Consider the following 20,021-nt stretch of genomic DNA (forward strand, 5'->3'; position numbering starts at 1 on the left):
AGAAAAAAAAAATTGTTTTAATCTTTTTTTCCTTCTCAGTTCTCTGTGTAGCTCTGGCTTTCCTGGAGCAGGTTGGCCTTGAAGAACCCAGAGATTGCCTCCCCAACGCTGGGATTACAAGTCATGCCGCCAGCGCCCCATTTATCTTCTCTTTTGAGACAAGGTCTCATGTGTTCCAGGCTGACTTTAAACTCTGAGTGTAGCAGACGCTGAAAATCTGACCCTCCTGCCTCCCACCCTGGGATTATGGGCATGCGCTAGTACACATGGACACACGTGTAGTTTTACTATGTGAGTGGGAAGCCCATGTGTGTGTCTGTGACATGACATACCTGTGCTGGTCAGAGGACAGCTCTGCAGTCAGCTCTCTCCTTCAGGTGGGTCCCAGGGATCGAACTCCAGTCGTCAGGCTTGGTGGCAAGCACCTTTACCCACTGAGCCATCTCACCAGGGAAGCAGCCTGTACTCCAGAGCAATGGATCTCAACCTTCCTGATGCTGAGACCCTTCACATAGTTCCTCATATTCTAGTGACCCCAGCCATAACAATAATAATAATAATAAAATTATTATTATTACTATTACTATTATTATTACTATTACTATTATTATTACTATTACTATTATTATTACTATTACTATTATTATTACTATTACTACTACTACTACTACTACTACTATTATTATTATTATTATTATTATTATTATTATTATTATTATTATTATTATTGTTTTTCGAGACAGGGTTTCTCTGTGTAGCTTTAGCTGTCCTGGACTTGCTTTGCAGACCAGGCTGGCCTTGAACTCACAGTGATCCACCTGCCTCTGCCTCGCAAGTGCTGGGTGGGATTAAAGCTGTGTGCCACCATGCCTGTAGTTTTGCTATAGTTATAGATTGTAACATAAATATCTTTGCTTTCAAACGGTCTTAAATAACCTGATGAAAGGGTCTTTCGATCCCCAAGAGGGTCGTGACCCACAGCTTGAGAATCCCTGTTCTGAATTGCTCTCCAGAGACTTAACAATATTCTTTTTTTAAAAAAGATTTATTTACTTATTATGTATACAATGTTCTGCCTGCATGTGTGCTTACACTCTAGAAGAGGACACCAGATCTCAATACAGATGATTGTGAGGCACCATGTGGTTGCTGGGAATTGAACTCAGGACCTTTGCATGAGCAGCCAGTGCTCTTAACCTCTGAGCCATCTCTCCAGCCCTTAACAATAGTCTTATTCCCCTACCCCCACCCCACTCCACCCACACATACCATATGCTGTTGCCACTTTTCCTTCTTAGATTTGTGCTTGTGAAGGTTCTGTGTTGGTGTAAACGTAAAAAAAAAAAAGTTCACCTGGTTGCTAGGCAACAGGAGCTATAGGCTGGAAGGCAAATATTGTTAAGTTGCCCCTAGCTAACTCAGGCTAGTCCTGTGAAAACTTCAGCCTGGGGAGGTGTCAGGTGGGAGGCTGGCTAAACATGCAGATACGGAGGCCAGGTGCAGAGCCAATGCTACTGCGCAGGGTGTGTGTGTGTGTGTGTGTGTGTGTGTGTGTGTGTGTGTGTGTGTGTGTGTGTGTGTGTGTGTGTGTACACACTTTCAGGAACTGACTCTTAACACAGTCAGTTAAGAGTCTCAAGAGGCCAGAAAAAACAATATGCATTTAAGTATCATATAGATTCATGGAGAAGCTACTTATAGTCAGAAGGGAAGTAAGAAGAGAAAATTGGAAGAATTCAGGCTTATTTATTTTCCTATCATACCCGTTCAGCTCCACCCTGTGCCATCCCATCCAGTCACGTCCCAGCGGGCCCCATCCCATCTGATGCACTGCATGGGTCAACTCATTTAATTCTATCCTCATCCAACAAATTACAACACTCAACCTATCTTAAGGGAAGAAATGAAGGCACAGAGAGGTTGGGTAACTTACCCAAAGTTACACAGGAAGAGGAGGAGGAGGAAGAGGAGCTGGGATTCGGACCAACATGGCAGGTTAGAAACTCAGGTCCTGAGATTTGGACGGGCAGATTCTAGAGCCACTAGTGTCATTTACTAGATGTTGACATTGTACAAGCTGCCTGGTCTCCCATGCCTCAGTTTCCCAAGGTTTGAACCAGAGAGTGAATAGTCACGTGCTGCGTACTGACACATCTATCAGTTTATCCTGAATTTCTCAGGATGTGGCCTGTCCTTCAGTGACGCATGACTGGAGGTGACACATCAAAGCTCCCTGTGGCTTTTCATCCTCCACTAGCCATGGTGTCAATTGGCTAATACATTTTGTAGCCCAGCAAAGGAGGAGGGCATGAGTGTCCTGGCCTCATCCCTGCTCGGTACCTGACCTTCACCTTGCACTGGAATTTGAATGTGAGGTCAGCACTGAGAAGTTAGGAATGGTGTGTGTGTGTGTGTGTGTGTGTGTGTGTGTGTGTGTGTGCATGTGGAGGTCAGAGGACAAATTTTAAGAGTCAATTTTCTCTTTCCATCCTGTGGGGCCCAGGGACAGACCACCAGTTTAGCAAGCACTTTACCTATGGAAATGTGTCACTCTTATGCTGCAGAGCACAGGAAACTGGTGTGACTGCCCTTGGGGCTCTGTCAGGAAGAGTATGTGAAGGCATATTGTTCTGCCTCTGCTCACCCATCCAATCCTTTACAGTAACCAACTTGTCTTGGCATCTAAGCTGACCACCTCTCCATCGGCTCTCGCAGAGACTTTACATTAAAAAAATATTTTACACATATGAACATTTGGTATGCATACATCAACACCTCGTGCCTGTGGAGACCAGAAGAGGCCATTTAAATACCCTGGATCTGGAGTGACAGATGGTCCGTGAGCCACCATGTGGGTGCTGGGAACTGAACCTGAGTCCACTGCAAGAGTGGCTAGTGCTCTTAACCACTGCGCCGTCTCTGCGGCTCCTTGCAGGGGCTTTTAAGTTTTTCATGTGAAACTGGGCCTGGAACCAAGCTAGGCTTGAGCTCTGGGGTCTTCAGGGTTATTTTATGGAAGGAAGGGACTGAGTGATGGTGGTGCTGCCTCTCTGCCCCCCATCCCCCACGCCGCCACCAACGGATGTAGCTGTGACGGGGAGGAGGGATGTTGGAGAGGAGAGGGGGGTACATGGAGGATGAGACCTAGGCCCTCCTAACTCCTGTCACCATCCAGGACTGTCCTCAGTGGTCATTTGCTAAAGAGTACAATGCCTCAAGAGGGATTGATGGATAAAACCTAGTCTTCTGGTCCCAAATCAGGACACCAGGGAGACTCCATTTTGTATACCCTTATTGGTTTCCTCTAGCCTCAATGTGTGCTTTCCGGATCCTGGGGCCATGGCTATGGTGGTGGTGGTGGTGGTGGTGGTGGTGGTGGATGTGTGACATTCCAGTGTGACATTCCAACCCAGTGCAACAAAACACACCAGCCAGCCGAGTCAGTCCACTTTTTTTTTTTAATAGTTTAACCACAATGCAAACAAGCATAAGTAGACTTTGTGTTCAATCCCATAAAATGAGAAGATGAAGATTATATAGAAGAGGAACATGCGAGAACACAGCCTGGACAACCTCACAGAGGGCGTGGGGGCAGGTGGCGGTGCTGGAGCACACGGGACACTTGGCAGAGATTAGCAGCATAGAGATGTCAGAGGTGGGGTGGGGTGGGGTATCCGAGTTTCTGACAGCTTGTGTGTGGTGAGACGGAACCCTGGCTCTGCCCATTCTCCCCAGCCTCCCTGTAACCCCACAGTTAACACCCAATCCCATGTGGGACTTGGGACTTCTGGCAAGCAAGTGCTGAGCCTGAAGTGGGTCATACAGTCACAAGGACAACACAGCAACAGAAGTGGGAAGACAGAGCTCGGGGCACCGAGGTAGGATGGGGACAGGGGATAGCCTCAGACCCAGCTTAAGAGATGGTGTCCTTGAAAACACTTAGCCACCCTCAGGCCCGGGAGCTTTGCTATATCATCCTCCACAGGGCTTTTGGGTTTCAAGTTTGAAGCAGATATAAGAGTAACAACTGTGGAACCAGGGCAGGCTCTCCTGACCTCCCCCAGATCTGTAACCGGAAGGCCCACAGCATTAGGGTTTCATAGCCCCTGAGAGCCAAAAGCAATCATTTCTTGGTCTAGTGGCTGAAGGTTCTGCCTGCCTTCCCAGGGGCCATGCAGTATTTTCTGGTGACCTTTGTGGTGGTTACAGATGGCAGGAGGTTGCTAGCGGCATTTAGTAGGAAAGGTCACAGATGGCATTCAATCAGCATCCTGCGGTACCCAAGACAGACCATGCCATGAAGACTCACTCAGCCCTAAACAGGGCAGCAGCCAAGGTTAGTGGGCTCCTGACTAGGATCTCCTAAGGGTCATGACCAGACCCGGTCACTTCCACATCCCAACTCATCTAGAAGACGGAGGTTCTCAGTTTCTGAAGGCATCCTTGCTTCTGCCTCCCAGGGGACACCTCGTTAGACAGTGAGTGCCTTGGGTCAGAGATGCCCAGTTATCCAGAACTGCCTAGAACTAAACCAAGTCATTGTCACAGCTCAAGCATGTTCATCCCCGCATCTCCCTGACCTCTGACAGGTTGACTGTGCTTTGCTGAAATACTTGCGACAAGAAGTGTTTCCGATTTTGGATTTTTTTTTTGATTTTGCAATATTTGCGTATTCGTGATGGTATCTCTGGTCACCTCTAAACATAAATGTTTCCCATATACACCTTACACACGTAGCCTGAGGCAATTTATTGATGGTGCTGGGATGGGCTCCAGGACTCTGCATCCGAGGCGAACTCTACCCTCGAGCTTTATGCCTAGTCACCCTATTCTTTTCAATACTGTGGATGAGCTAAAGTGTTCACTTCTGGTATCTTATTGGTTCTCAAAGGGTTTTAGATTTTGGAGCATTTGACATTGGGAACTGAAATGCCCAACTCACAATAGGAAACAGATTCCCCGGGTGTCCCTGGGTCCTCATGTTTGAGACACAGCATGGTCAACCCATCCTCTTGGGTGCCTTTCCTTCTAGGTAGGGTCTGGCAGTTTAAGAAAGAAAGAAAGAAAGAAAGAAAGAAAGAAAGAAAGCAAGCAAGCAAGCAAGCCAGTCTGGTCTGGACCTTTCAAGGCTGAACCCCTGTCTGTGAATGCTGTCTGAATTGGGTCCTGAATAGGCAGAGGCAGAGGTGGAAGGGAAATAAAAGTACACCTTGGCTGAACTCAGTCTGGAAGCTCAGAGTTTTCCTAGGGCACAGTGAAAGTCTCCCCCCCCCCACTCCCGTGTGTGTGTGTGTGTGGGGGGGGAGAAGGGGTGAGATGGAGAAGGGGGGGAGAGAGAGAGACACGGGGGTGGGGGTGAGGGGTGGGGGAGGGTGGGGGAGGGATTCTGTAGGGATGGGGATCAGATATGAGGATCAAAACCAATCCATTTTGCCTTGGGCTAGAACAAAACTTCAATCCTTGCATCCTGAAGCAGGGGTCTTTGTCAGGGAAATCCAAGCTCTTGGTCCTATGTTTCCTGGCCAATTAAGCTTTTTTCCTTTGTACTAAGATCAGACTCAACTTTCTTTTTCCACTGGGGGTTAGGGGGTGGGGAGGGGGGCTAGGATCTGTACTGTCTGACTTCACTCTCTTATGACAGGTAGCAAGTCTCACTGACTTAGTCTACCCGTCCCTTGTTCAAGCTAGTGATGGCCACAATCTTGATGCTGGACCCATGCTGTCTATCAGCCATGGTGCGTGGTATAAAGAAAAGGGAAGACGGAAGCTCCTCAGAGCATGGGTTGGTACTATCATGGAACATTGTCTTGTCCAGGCAAAATCTGAATTATGAGAAATGTCAAGGAACCAAGCAGGTCCGCTTACAAAGCTTCCTAAGGGGGGGTCTAAGCATTCCCACCCCCCAAAGAGAAGCACCTGCTTCCTTCTCCAAGGACATGCGGGAAAGCCCTCTCTCCTCCCACGGGCTGACCTTGGGGACAGGAGTCATTATGTCTCCAGCCCTCACGTTCTGAGGGATCATCCTCAGCCAGACCCACTCCTGTGAAACGGGGTGGAGCTACTGGTGACTGTGGAAGGCAAGGTAAACAAAGGGGCTGCAAATTGGGTCTTCGAAAATGCTCACCTGCTCTGGTCTCTAATTTTAAGCTACAACTTTGCACTTCTTGTAGCCTGTGGGCCTGAACTAAAAATCTACCAGCAGAGGGCAGTATTGACCCACCCTGGATGCCCACCTTGCTTAGCCTTTCAATAAGGTACTTAAAGGCTTTTTGGAAAAGAACAACGAACTATTCTCTGGCCTTCTAGCCAGGAGCTGAGAAAGCTTCCTGTGTTATCAGTTCAAAGGTCTTTTTAAGCCATTCTCTCTTGGGGGTTGGGGATATAGTTCAGCCTGACATGCGTGAAGTCCTGGGTCCATCCCCAGCATTGAAAAACAAACATCCCCCTTGAACCTGATTATGTAATTATGTCTTTGGACTCTCTGGCAAGTGACACAAGGCTTCCATCTGTCCACCTGACACTGGGGGGTGGGGTGGGGCTAGGGAAGAGCCTATCACAGAATAAGCACTCCTTATTCAGAAGTGGGAAAAATCACTTGTGCATGCATGCATGGAGCTTGGCGTGCAGCGAGAGAAGGCTCTTTTGTGGAGGGTGGGCACAGAAGTTCAAAACTGGGCAATCAGCTACATCTTAAGAAGTGTCCCCAGAGCATTGAAGGGTTGAGAAGAAAGTCCCTTGGAAGAAAGCGTTGAGAACTGTATTGGGAGGGCAGTAGGAGGTCACCGCCATGCCTTCAGGCTACAGAAGGTAGCTCTGGGGCACTGGGGGGCTAAGTCTCTAAAATCACTGATGACCAAGTAGGAAACACTGGTACTAGAGGAGGGCAGGTGAGACTGTCACTGGGGCAAAGTCCATGTTCCAGTGATGGGACACAGTGAGGGCGTCCAGTGCTATGTGAGACCTGTCTCTGAGCTTGGGGGTGGGGATTGAAGGCTGGGGTGTCACTCAGTTGGTAGGGTGTTTACCTGGCATGCAGGAGGTCCTGGGCTGGACCCTCTGGCCAAGCATAAAACTGGATGTGGTGGTGCATGCACACTTGTAGAGGAAGGAGGTTAGAAATGCAAGATGGTGAGTTCAAAGCCAGTGTGGGCAATAGGAGAGCCTGTCTGGGGAAAAAGGAAAGGAAAGAAAGGAGGGAGGGAGAAGAGAGAGAGGGAGGGAGGGAGGAAGAGAGGGAGGAAGAGAGGGGGAGAGAGAGGGAGGGGGAGGGAGAGAGAGAGGGAGAGAGAGGGAGAGAGAGGGAGGGGGAGGGAGAGAGAGGGAGAGAGAGGGAGAGAGAGGGAGGGGGAGGGAGAGAGAGGGAGAGAGAGGGAGAGAGAGGGAAGGAGAGAGAGAGAAAGAGAAGGAGGGAGGGAAGAGAGAGGGGAAGAAGGGAGGGAGGGAGAGAGAGGGGGTGGGTGGGATTAAAGTCATTAGGGTTTTGGCCCCCCACAGCTGTAAAGCCCTTAGCTCAGGACAGAGAGGAAATGTATTTGTTTTTCTGTCTCACAAAACCAAACAGGAGCACAGAACATGGGACCCAGACCCAAGCTCTTGAGCCAGGGGTGGGTGGGTGGGGGTGGGGTGGGTGGGTGGGGAGGGTGGGTGGATGGGTGGGGCAAGGGGGTTTCTTGACTGTCAGTGCTGTCTGGTGTAGCTTTGAATAGATTAATGAATTCTGCTCGTTTTAGGGGAAGGAAAATATTTTCAAGCAGGAGGCGAGCCCATTTGGGGAAATAAAAAAATAGCTATCCTGTTCCTCCTCGACACTTGCTAAGGCTCAAAGCTCTGAAGAGGGCCCATCCATTTATTTAATGAGGACAAACTTAAAAAGGGTTACCCGAACAACATTGGTAGCGAAAGTGCTTACTCCCAGAATGCTTTTCTGCACAGCATGGCAGCAGGGCCCATGGCTAGGGTTAGTGCGAATGGGGAGGGGCTTGCCCAATCCACTGTCTAAGTACATTTCCCAGACAGACCTCTGCTGACTGACAGGGTCAGACTCTGAACACCTGGCATTGTGGGATTGACTCTTTCATAGGGACACCTTTCTCTTCACCACACATCTAGCGCCTTTTATGATCACTTCACCTAGATTAGGAAGGGGGCTCGATGTGTCCCAGGGAGGCTGATGCAGGCAGGCCTGTCATGGTGGACACAGGAGGGTTTAACAACAGCTAGGAACACGTTTCATGGCACTGAACATCCCTTCACAAAGGCAGTGGAATCACATGTAAGGTCAGCACACATGTGCAGGCAAAAGGACAGCCCCAAAGGGCTAGGCTTGACACGCCCCCCCCCACCATCATAAAAAAGGATGGAAAGGGGGATGATCTGAAGCCGCAGTGCCAGCCACCTTCAGACCCCAATGGGAGGGACAGCCATGACCCAGTGGTTTCATGCACTGCAACCTGCCCTTGGCAGCAGTGGGTAGGGAGGACTCGGTTTTGTGAGAGCCACTGCAGGGTATAAAGACGATGCATCCAAGCAGAAGAGTCAAGGAGAAAACCCAGGGCTGGGGGGTGAGAGACCCCAGAGGGAGAGAAAGGACCAGGACACAGTAACAGGACAAGAGGCCACCTGGGGGAAGGTTCAGCCATGTGTGTCCGCGTTTAGTCAACCTGCAGCCGCCCTTGCTTGGGCACTTGGGGTGGCCACCCCACCATCCTATGGGGCAGGAGGATCCAGTTAGGAGCTGAAAACCCTGTTGGATGAGAAGGGGAGGGCATTAGTGGCATGGAAGCCAGGCTCCTTAGCTTTCTCTGGGTGATCTGGGTGTGACAGTGGGGGTGCATCTGTAATCCTAGCACTTGGGAGACAGAAACAGGAGGAGAGCCAGTTCAGACCAGCCTGAGCCATATAGATTGTCTCAAAAACAAAACAAAACAAAACAAAACAAAACCCCCCAAAACAAACAAAACCCAAAACAAAACAAAAAACAAAAACAAACAATAAATAGACCAGAAGGGCGGGGAGAGATGTCCCAATGGTCAAAAAGTACTAGCTGCTCTTCCAGAGAATCCGAGTTCGGTTCCCAGTATGTGGGGCAGTTCACAATTGCCTCTAACCCTGCAGGTGCCTGCGCACAGGTATATATACATGTATAGGCACGTGTGCACGTGCAACAATAGTGTAAGCTGCGTGGACAGGCAGTGTTTGGGACAGTTGAGCTGTCTGAAGGAGAAACAGCTAGGAGGGTCAGGAAATGAAGCTGCTCTGACCAGGAGAGTGGCAGCAGGACTCCCGCTTTAAGGGGAAGGGCAAAGGGCAGTGTAGGAAGATGGGGTGGGCATCAGCACACTGGTCTTCCTGTTGTACCCTGGGAGGGAAGGTTTAAATAATGACTCTCCATACCAATCTCATGCTGCCTCGGGCTGTTTCCAGCAACTTCAGGAGGCTGAGTGAAACTGTCAAGATCCTCTTCGTTTTAATCTGTATCTATCAGACTGTCCCCAGTGACTTCTAGCGTACGGGTGGGGGTGGGCAGCAAGAGCTACAGTAGTTGTTCCACAAGGTGGCGCCCTAGACAGGCATCTGCACCCAGAGCAGGACCGGCCATTCTCTGGCTCCTCAGAGTCCCCCAGAGGCCTTGCTAACCACTGTGCCCTGACTTTGGAATGCCAGACTTAGCAGGATTGGGGGAACGGGCACCCCTTTCTTTTGTTTTATCGTGGGGAGGTCTCCATGTGCAGCAGAAGCTGGCCTGGAATGGGCAACCTTCTGCCCAGGTAGCAGCAGGACCATGGCCGTGCATTTGGTCTGGGGATCCTCCCCCCCCCCTCCCTTGCCCAACCATGGTAAAACTGACTCCCCCCCACCCCAGCTGCAGCCCCTCCTCCCCAGGCCTAGACATGACCTACTCATCTGTGTCTTTTTTGCTCTCTTCAATGAAGGCAATGGACTCAGATCTAAGGCGGTTGGTCACTTCGTATGTTCTCAGGGTGACTCCAAAGATGTCCTCGTGGTACCGGTTGTCATCCTATGGACAGACACAGTCAGGGGATGGATCGAATGGCAGGTAAGCGGCTGGGAGAGGGACAGACAGAGCGATACATGGCACAGCATCTACCCAGGCAAAGGCTGAGCTGAAGGTCCTGGGGTATCTTTGGTCTGTAAGGCTACAAGGTTAGGGGTACCCTGCCCTTTTGTGCCTTTCTAGGTAGAGAATCTGTGGGGGTATTTGGGGTGTATATATAGGGTGGCCTCCCTGAGGATTCTGAGCACAGGAGAAATGAGGAAGCCTCTAATTCTCTCTCTCGTGTTTCCAACTCACTACTGAAAGCTCAGATCCCAGTAAGGCTGAATCCGCATGAGATGCTGCAGCCAACTGGTACCAGCAGAGATAGGAGGGGAAAAAGAAAGTAGCTGTGGGGGCTGGGGGTGTAGCTCAGTGGTACAGAGTTTTCTCTGCATGAACAAGACCCTGGGTTTTGATTCCAGCACAGGAGGGGGAAAGCAGGGTTGGGGAGGGGGCAGGTTCAGAAACCTCCATGGCAGGTGTGTGTGTGTGTGTGTGTGTGTGTATGTTAAGAAGAATATTATTTAAGAGTGACATTCTCTCTCTCTCTCTCTCTCTCTCTCTCTCTCTCTCTCTCTCTCTCTCTCTCTCTGTGTGTGTGTGTGTGTCTGTTTGGGAAGAGAGACTCCTCTCAATGCTGATGAGGATAGTGGCCAGGAGCTTGGCTTGCCTAGCAGGGCTCATGGTGTACTCAGTTCTAGCACCCTGCTCCTGCAGCAAGGCCCATGGTGTACTCAGTTCTAGCACCCTGCTCCTGCGGCAAGGCCCATGTACTCAGTTCTAGGACTCTGCTCCTGTGGCAAGGCCCATGTACTCAGTTGCAAGGGTAGAAAGAGCTCCCTGAATTATGGTACAGGTTGGATGAGAGGGAAACTTCTGGATGCTGGCTGCCAGCTGTCGCTCACCCTCAGTCTGCTGAGGAACACACCAGCGTCCTCCTCTGACAATTTCCCTTGCTGGGTCATTATGCGCTGGATAGCTTTGAGGACGTCGGCAGCCATGGTAACATCCCCACAGACGTAAATATGGCCTCCTTGCTCCTTCAGGGCACGGTACACAGACTCAGCCAGCTGCTCCTGCAGCACGTCCTGTACGTATTTCTAGAGAGGAGGAAGATGGTGAGAGGGGGTACCTCCCCTGTGAGAGACTCCAGCACAGCCTCCGCCCCCGCCCCCCCCCCCCAGGAACCAGAGTGTGATGCAGTGGGGCTTGTGGGTAGGGAGAGACGCTTTGTGAGCTAGCCTCAGGGAAATGGGACAAGGGGATCAGAAAGAGTGAAACAGGGAACCAAACCATGATGTGGAGTGAGCTGACTCCAGCCTTAGGTAGCTGGAGCTTGGCTGCTGGAGCTCCCTCTGCTAGGGAGCCAGGGCAGTGCTCCCTAGATCATCTGGGGGGAGGGGGATGGGGATGGAGGGGGGAGAACACCACTCCAGCATGTAAGGTTCATTTTGACCAACAACTTGATAAAACCTAGAGTCACCCAGGAGACAAACCTCTGTGAGGGAGTCTCTGGACTGGGGTAGTGGGGGTGGGCAAACCCACCCTGAATAGGGGTGACCCTATTCCCAAGGCTGGGTGGGGTTCTTGAGTGGATGAAAGGAGAAAGCACACAGAGTGCCAGCATTCATCTCTCTCCACCTTCCGACTGCAGTAGCACCCGTGACTGGTCTGGTTCGGGTTCCCGCCGCCACGCCCTCCTCACCGTGACAGATAGACCTTAGCCTGTACTCCCTAACTGAGAGTCTAAATAAAACCTTCCTGATTTAAGTTGCTTTTGCCAAGTGTTTTTATTACGGCCTGAGCTACTTTCTTCTTTCCCTAAGGGGTGGTGGTCACTGTTGGGTCAGAGAATAGGCAGGGCAGGAAAGCCAGGCATGGGGCAAGGTAAGGGGCTGCCAAGCTCCGTGGCCCACCTTAGCTCCCCAAACAAGCTGGCTATTAAGGCCATGATGGAAGTGGGGGGCAAGCTAGATCCTGGCAAGGTAGCGCCAGAGGCACTCCATTGCAGAATTACTTAAAGGCCCAGAAACTCCTCCTGTGTGAGGCTGGTGTTCAGTTGGTAGATTCCACTGATGACCACCCAACCAGGCATCAACCAGCCACTCTCTGCATCCTCTGATGGTCCCTTCTCCTCATGTCATAGTTCCTAGCATGGTCCCTGGGATCTCTAAACTGCCCCCTAAGCCAGCAGTCAGAGCTCCAGTCCTGTGGCCTATGTCTATTCTGATTGGTGTTCTCTCCTGTGGGCTGTGAAATAAAAAGGGCTTGAGCTTCTTAACTTTTAATTTTAACTAACTAGCTAATTTTTTTGAAACTGGTATTATTGTGTGGCTCAGGCTGGCCCTGAACTCACAATTTTTCTGCCTTAGCCTCCCAAATGCTGAGATTCTAGGTATGGGTTACCATGCTCAGCTGGGCCCTATTTAAAAGTTGCATTTTTGTTTTTGTTTTTAATAAACACAACACAGAATGTGCCATACAATTCTACAATTGTATCCACCTATACAATCTACCTCTAATCCCAGCATCTGGGAGGCAGAGGCAAGAAGTTTACAAATTCTAGGTCCGGTTGGGCTAAAGCATGAGTTCTAGGTCTAGAGAGATGACTCAGAGGTTAAGAGCATTGGCTGCTCTTCCAGAGGTCCTGAGTTCAAGTCCCAGCAACCACATGGTGGCTCACAACCATCTATGATGAGATCCTGTGCGCTCTTCTGGCCTGCAGGTGTACATACAGGCAGAACACTATACATAGTAAATAAATAAATCTTTAAAAAAAACCCCAAAAAACCAAAAAACAACAACTTTTAAAAAGTGAGTTCTACTCGGGAGGCAGAGGCAGGCAGATCGCTGTGAGTTCGAGGCCAACCTGATCTACAAAGTGAGTCCAGGACAGCCAAGGCTACACAGAGAAACCCTGTATCAAAAAACCAAAAACAAACAGAAAGTGAGTTCTAGGCCAGCCTAGGCTACATAGCAAGATCATATAACACATCTGTTAAGTCTTTTCAGGGGACTTGGTCCTCAACAGGCCTTCTGAGTACATTCAGAAGTGGGGAGTCTTAGTCCTTTCTGTCGTTGCGATAAAATACCCTGATGAAAGCAAATTAGGGCAGAGGAGGTTGATTTTTAGCTCAGTTCCATCATTGGGAGGATGTCACAGTGTCACAGTGGCGGGATCATGAAGCAGCTAGGCAGGTGGTCCACTGTCATGCGCAGAGCGGGACGGCTGAGGGACCCTCAGTGCTTAGCTCGGATTTGGGCTTTCATTCAGGCCAGGGTCCCGCCCATGAAATTCAGGGTGAGCCCTCCCACTTGATTAACCCAATCCCAGTCCAGCGAGTCCTCCAGCCCTCCTTCCCAGGCGATTCTAGATTGTTCCAAGTGGGCAATAAAAACTGGGGAGGGGGGAGGGAGGAGGAAAGGGAGGGGAGGAGGAGTTGACATGCGCAAACTTATTGATTCATGCTCGCACACTGTGCCGGAAGTGGGCCGGGTTACCTTTGGCCTGTCAGGTTCCCGGGAGTAGGCAGTGTACAGCTCTCTGAAGACGCCCTTGTTCTTGGCCTGCAGGGTCTCCTCTCTGTAGATATGATCTATCTTGGATTGTCGACACCCGAAGACGAGGACCATGGGGCAGGGATGCATTCCTGGGGACCGGGAAGACTCCGTATCATGGATGGCTCTGATGCCCACGTGGGCGGTGGTTGAGCTACAGGAACTGGGGTGCAGGGGCCTCGGGGCACAGCATGCAGAGGAAAGCTCACATGCATGGGACAGGTAGTTAAACACACAGGGGCACCCACACATCTGCATCCATGCGCACAGGCAAGCACAGCCTTTGGGGAACAGGGGCCGCTCACTAGACATTTCCTTCCCTGGTTTCACTCCATTCATTTGCTCAGCCCTGACTCCTTAGCAGCCGCTGTTGGAAAATTCTCAAGAGTCCAGACTGCAGCCCCGTGGCCTGGGTCTGATCCCGGCTCTGTGTGACCCCAGCAAGCCTTCTCAGGGCCTCAGTTTTCCCATTTAAGGGAAGCACAGCTATGCCTCAGGATGCAAGGAAAAGGATGATTCCAGGTTTTCCCGGGTATGAAAACCTCATGTAAAATAGCATAGCATTTTCTTTATTATTATTTTTTGTTTTTTGTTTTTGGTTTTTTTCAAGAGATGATTTCTCTGTGTAGCCTTGGCTGTCCTAGAACTCACTCTGTAGACCAGGCTGGCCTCAAACTCACAGTGATCCACCTGCCTCTGCCTCCCGAGAGCTGGGATTAAAGGCGTGGGCCAGCCAGCCAAGGCCTGGCTGAAGCATAGCATTTTCTAGAACGCCTATACATCGTCCTTTGTACCTTCAGTTTCAGCTTCACTTATAAAAATGATGTAAACTCTCTAAAATAATTGTTTATAAGTCTTTAGGTGTTCAATATTGACTATATTTTTCTTGTTTGGTGTGCAATGGGCCAATGGTAACACTGCCAACGATCTCTTGGGGTCTCTGTTCTGTCAGAGCATATCTGTGTGGGCCATTTTTATTTTTACATTATCTATTATCTATCTATCTATCTATCTATCTATCTATCTATCTATCCATCCACCCATCCATCCATCTACCTACCTACATTAATACTTGCTGGCCCAGAACTGTGCTGACCAAGCTGGCCCGAAGTCCCAGGGATTCATCTGCCTCCGAGTCTTTAATGATATGCACTAGCACACCTGGTCTGGGTTTTAAAATTGGATTTGTGTTGTCCTTCTGTCCTGTCCTATTGGACTCCTTGTTTGTTTAATGAGTCTGCAACTGGGAATCTTTTCTCCCCTTCTCCCAAACCCAAAAGCTCATCTCACATAGCAAGCCTGTTCTTGGGGTGGTTCATGAGGCAGCCACACACACAAATCCACTTGACAAGGACGAGTGCTTTTCCTTGGTGGAATATTGGGCTTTTAGACCAAGTCTCCAGTCAAAGAGATGTCCTCTGAGGATGAGATTTCAGGTCCCTGAGACAGGCCATGCAGCAGGTCTGTTTGGGTGGGCTGTTCAAACGGCAGCCCTGTGGCCATATCAGTGTGGCAGCCCCTCCCCAGGCAGTGACTTGGACTGCATGTACCTTTATGTTGAATGTCAAATTGTCGCTGTTGCCAGAAGCTTCGGAAGGGTGCAATGCCGGTGCCTGGGCCAACCAGGATGCAAGGGACCTGGGGGTTTCGAGGCAGGTGGAAGCTAGGGGCACTGGACAAAGAAGAAACAGAAGCTTTGCCGTGTGGCACTCCAACCCCAATGACAGACCCCAGGGTAGCCCAGGCAGCCATCTTAGAGAGGCTAGTGGGACCATGGGCCCTCTTTAGAGTGGGAATTCTTTTCTCTCCAATCCCCACAGACAATAAGCCTGAGCGAACTGGGACTGTCCATGTGTTCTGGCTCTGGGGATGGGCACCCTTTTCTTGGGGAGCTATTATATGCACAGTGGGAGTTCAAGTGTCACCCCGGGCTCCTACCAGCTTGATGTCAGGAGTAACTCCATGATTAATGACGATCCAAGCTGTCTTTGGACATTATCCAATGACCCCAGGGTGGTAGGAAGAGGGTGAAAAATCACCATGGGTTGAAGTTTAACTTATAAAATTCATATTATATATACATATATGTATATATGAAAACATACACATTTATAAAATTTCATATATATACACACATGTGTATGTGTGCATACATGCATGAATGTATGTATGTATGTGTGCATGTGGAGGTTGGAGGTCAGCAGGTCAACACTGGATGTCTATCGCTTTCCACTTTGTTTTTAAAGTATTATTTATTTATTTATTATTATTATGTATACAGTGCTCTGCCTGCATATACACCTGCAGGCCAGAAGAGGGCATCAGATCACATTATAGATGGCTGTGAGCCACCATGTGGTTGCTGGGAATTGAACTCAAGTCCTCTGGAAGAACAGTCAGTGCTCCTAACCTGTGAGCCATCTCTCCAGCCCCTTCTACTTTGTTTTTGGAGCCAGGGCTTTTCACCGAACCAAGAGCTCACCGATTCATCCTTGGCTAGCTTTCACTAAGCTCTGCAGACCCATCCATCACTGCCTCCCCAGCCCAGCACCGGAGTTACAGACATGCGTCAGCCTGACTGCTTTTAAGTGGGCACTGGGGATTCCTCAAGCTGGTCCTTCATACACTCCAGTGCATGGCTGATGGGAGATGGCCACGGACCTCTCCTCACGGGCCACTCACCCTCTCACGAAGCAGGGGACTACATCGTCTGCCTGTATTCGGTTGAGCCAGGAGGAGCACACGCCGTGGTGAACGGGTCCTTCTCCATCTGATGGAATGAGCAAGTGGTCCATCTCATTATGTCATGCATCTTCTCACTTTTCCCCCATCCTCACCCCCCCCCAAGGGAGGCATCTCCCAGCTCAATGCCAAGTGCTGTTGCCTTGGAGTTCCAGCTCTGGATCTCTGCCTCTGAAGAGGAAGCGGAGCTCGCATGACGGGAGTGAGCTAAGGTTGGCACATGCTTAGGGTTTGGATTGGCCTGGTTGTGAATACCTAGACCCTGCCCGCTCAAGGGCCCAGGGTCAAGGTGCTCTGAATGGGCCTCCGAGCCTCGAGGCTCATTTCAATTACTTGATCACAAGAGAGCTTGTGTAACTGAGCTCCAGCTAGGCCTGTTTGATGCCCCTGCGAGCGTTACACAGCAGGGAAGACAGGGTGGGGGGAGGCCTGTTCTAGGTGCCATTTTGGGGTCTGAGAGGACAGTGTGATTCAGAGAGGATTCAGGTTCCCAAACACAAACCTTGTTTATTTCTTTTCCTCCCTCCCTCCCTCCCTCCCTTCCTTCCTTCTTTCTTTTTCTTTTCTTTTTGAGACAGGGTTTCTGTGTAGCCTTGGCTATCCTAGACTCCCTTTGTAGACCAGGCTGGCCTGGAACTCATAGAGATCCACCTGCCTCTGCCTCCCGAATGCTGGGATTACAGGCGTGCGCCACCACCTCACCCAGCTACCTTGCCTATCTCTCACCACCTATTTCCAACCATACTCAGGGTTAGCTCAACCGTGGGGACACACTCATCCTGCTGTGTTTCTTTTGCTCTAGACCCTGGGCTTGGCTGGGAGTGTCTTGCAAGATTTTGGATTTGTTCCACAGGCAGTTCAAGGGGGAGAGAGAGAGAGAGACTTCCAGACACCTCGGAGGAAAATGCAGACCCAAGGGTCTCCCGGCACACACTTCCCCGCGCGCGCGCGCGCACCTCGGGTGTGGTAGGAGACGACGGCCACAGTGAGGTGCACCTCGTCGGGGTACATGTCTGGCGAGGAGCTGATGGAATAGTAACGAGGCTGCAGCAGGGACAGCTGTGTGAGGAGAAGCGTGGCGGGCATCTGGACGGACGGGAACTCCTCCAGCACCTCCACCATTGTGGGGTTCTTACCCCACTTCCACTCCTCGTATTCCTGCAGCCCCTGTGGCAAGAGAGGACAGAGAGGGGCTGGAGTTCAGGCCCTGGATTTCCTGTGAGGCTTGGAGGAGAGCCAGGGAAGAGGTGAACTGACCGGAGGGCATTCGGTACCTACCGTGGGGCCATGTGGCTCTGGCTTTGAAACAGATGGCCTTTTTTTTTTTTTTGAGACAGGGTTTCTCTGTGTAGCCTTGGCTGTCCTGGACTTACTTTGTAGACCAGGCTGGCCTCGAACTCACAGCGACCCTTTAGCCTCTGCCTTCCGAGTGCTGGGATTAAAGGCGTGCACCACCACCGCCCGGCAACAGATGGACTTTTTTTTTCTTTAAAAATTATTTAATTAATGTATTCAGATTACATCTAAATTGTTTCCCCCTCACTTGTATCCACATGTTCCTCCCTCCCTCCCACTTTCACCCTATTCCCCTCCCCTAGGTCTATGACTGAGGGGGACCTCCTCCCCAACTATATGGTCATAGGCTATCTATCAAGTCTCATCTTGGTAGCCTGCTTATCCTTTCTCTGAGTGCCACAGAGTGTCAAATATGGGGCACCAGAGTTCATGTCTGAGTCGGTCCCTGCTCTCCACATAACTGTGGAGAATGTCCTGTCCTTTGGCTAGATCAGAGTAGGGGTTCGATGTTTACTACTTGTATTGTCCTTGGTTGAACAGATGGACTTTTAATGGTTGTGGTTTGAGTGTGAACAGTCCCACACAGGCTCGTGTGTTTGGACACTTGGTTCTCAGTGGGTGGGGCTGTTTTGGGAGGCTGTGGAGTCATTAGAAGGAGGAGCCTAGCTTGAGGAAGTGTCATGAGGGGGCAGAACATCAAGTTTTACAGTTACTCCCACTTCCTGATCATGCTCTGCTTCCTGACTGCAGATGCAATGTGACCAGCTACCTCACGTGACTGCTGCAATGCCTTCCCGGCATGATGGCTGCATCCTGTCAGCTGTGAGCCCAAGAAAAACCTTTCTCACCTTATGTTGCCTCCCATTGGTCATTTGGTTACAGAGACACCTGTAGACATTCTGAAAGTACCTAAGGCTCTTTAATTTGCCCAATAGAATTCTCTCTTGCATACTCGGGAGGTTCGTGACAGGGACACCAGTACATCTGGTGTCTGGGGAGGAGCTACTGTGCAGAGATGGTGCCAGCTACATGTTCTAATATGACAGAAGGGGAGAGGAAGTTTTCCTGGTTTATTTGTTTAATTTTTTGTTTTTTTGAGACAAGGTTTCTCTGTGTAGCCTTGGCTGTCCTGGACCAAGCTGGCCTGGAACTCACAGCGATCCGCCTGCCTCTGCCTCCCGAGTGCTGGGATTAAAGGCGTGCACCACCACCGCCCAACTGTGGTTTATTTTTATAAACAACGCTGATCCAATCTATGAGTGCATAGCCCTTGATTCAACTGATTTGTAAAAGATGCCCCTTCCTCCCTTCATTTTCCTCTTTCTTCCTTCCCCCCTTCTTCCTTTGCCTCCCTCCTGTCTCTGTTCCCCCCACCCCCAGCTGCTTCTGCTTCTTTTTCTTCTTCTTCTTTTTCTTCTTCTTCTACTTCTTCTTCTTCTTCTTCTTCTTCTTCTTCTTCTTCTTCTTCTTCTTCTTCTCCTCCTAAGACAGGGTTTCTCTGTGTAACACCTCTGGGTGTCCTGTCCTGGAACTCACTCTGTAGAGCAGGCTGGCCTGGAACTCACAGCGATCCGCCTGCCTCTGCCTCCCAAGTGCTGGGATTAAAGGCGTGCGCCACCACACCTGGCTCTCTGTCCCCTTCCTATAGTGCCAGTTCTAGTAATCAAATTGAGAGCCTTGGGCACACTCTACCCTCCAACCATCATGCTGTACTCCCAGCCCAGTCCCCTGCCCCTTAATGTCATCCCCTTGTTAAATGACACACCAAGTCTAACTGAGGGAGTTTAATTTTGACGTGAGAACTCCAGGGGCCATAGACACCCTACAGCAGCTGTTTATCCTCATCCGGTTTCTCAGAGGAGGGCGCTGAGACTCAAGAGTCCCGGTAAGCCGGGACTAGGCTTCGCATCTGAGCTGGGGAGGCCAACCTTTAGCCAGCACACCAATTCCTGACTGTCACATGCTTCGTGTAGCCTGCGAGGTAAGAATAGTTTTTACCTTAAAAAAATACTTTAAATTATTTATGTGTATGTTTCTACATCTGTGTTGTCTGCATGTATGTGTGTGTGTCTTGTATCTGTGTCTGTGTATCTGTGTGTGAGTGCAGGTCCTGTTGGAGGCCAGAAGAGGGCGCCAGACTCCCTAGAGTTAGAATTACAGCCGGTTGAGAGTTACAGGTTGGAATTAGAGGTTGTGAGTCACCTGATGTGACTGCTGAGCACTGAACTCCAGTCTTTTTGAGAACAGCAAGTTCTCCTAACTGCTGAGCCATCTCTCCAGCCCTGATAACGATGCTTTTAAAAGTATCTATCATCAACACTGCCTCACTGGCCTCCAGGAGCTGGAGGCAGCGTTACTGACTTCCTCT

General features: G+C 50.2%; 1 protein-coding gene across 3 annotated transcripts in view; it reads right to left on the minus strand.

Moving 5' to 3' along the window:
• Positions 1–7,657: 7,657 nt before the first annotated feature.
• Positions 7,658–20,021, minus strand: part of NOS1 (nitric oxide synthase 1) — a gene marked incomplete at its 3' end in the record, with an annotated part of 110,733 nt that continues 98,369 nt past the window's right edge. For 2 of the 3 annotated variants that reach the window (XM_084764821.1, XM_084764822.1), the window contains 6 exons: positions 17,314–17,524; positions 16,298–16,385; positions 15,166–15,287; positions 13,559–13,707; positions 10,963–11,157; positions 9,896–10,018 (listed from right to left, as the gene is read on the minus strand). In XM_084764821.1, the coding sequence (XP_084620947.1) occupies positions 9,896–10,018; positions 10,963–11,157; positions 13,559–13,707; positions 15,166–15,287; positions 16,298–16,385; positions 17,314–17,524 (888 nt within the window). Of the gene's footprint in view, positions 8,744–9,895; positions 10,019–10,962; positions 11,158–13,558; positions 13,708–15,165; positions 15,288–16,297; positions 16,386–17,313; positions 17,525–20,021 lie in introns of those variants that run through there. The other variant, XM_084764820.1, reaches the window with a different exon arrangement.

Source organism: Acomys minous (assembly GCF_964271855.1).
Source record: "Acomys minous genome assembly, chromosome: 16".
NCBI classification, from domain to species: Eukaryota; Metazoa; Chordata; class Mammalia; order Rodentia; family Muridae; genus Acomys; species Acomys minous.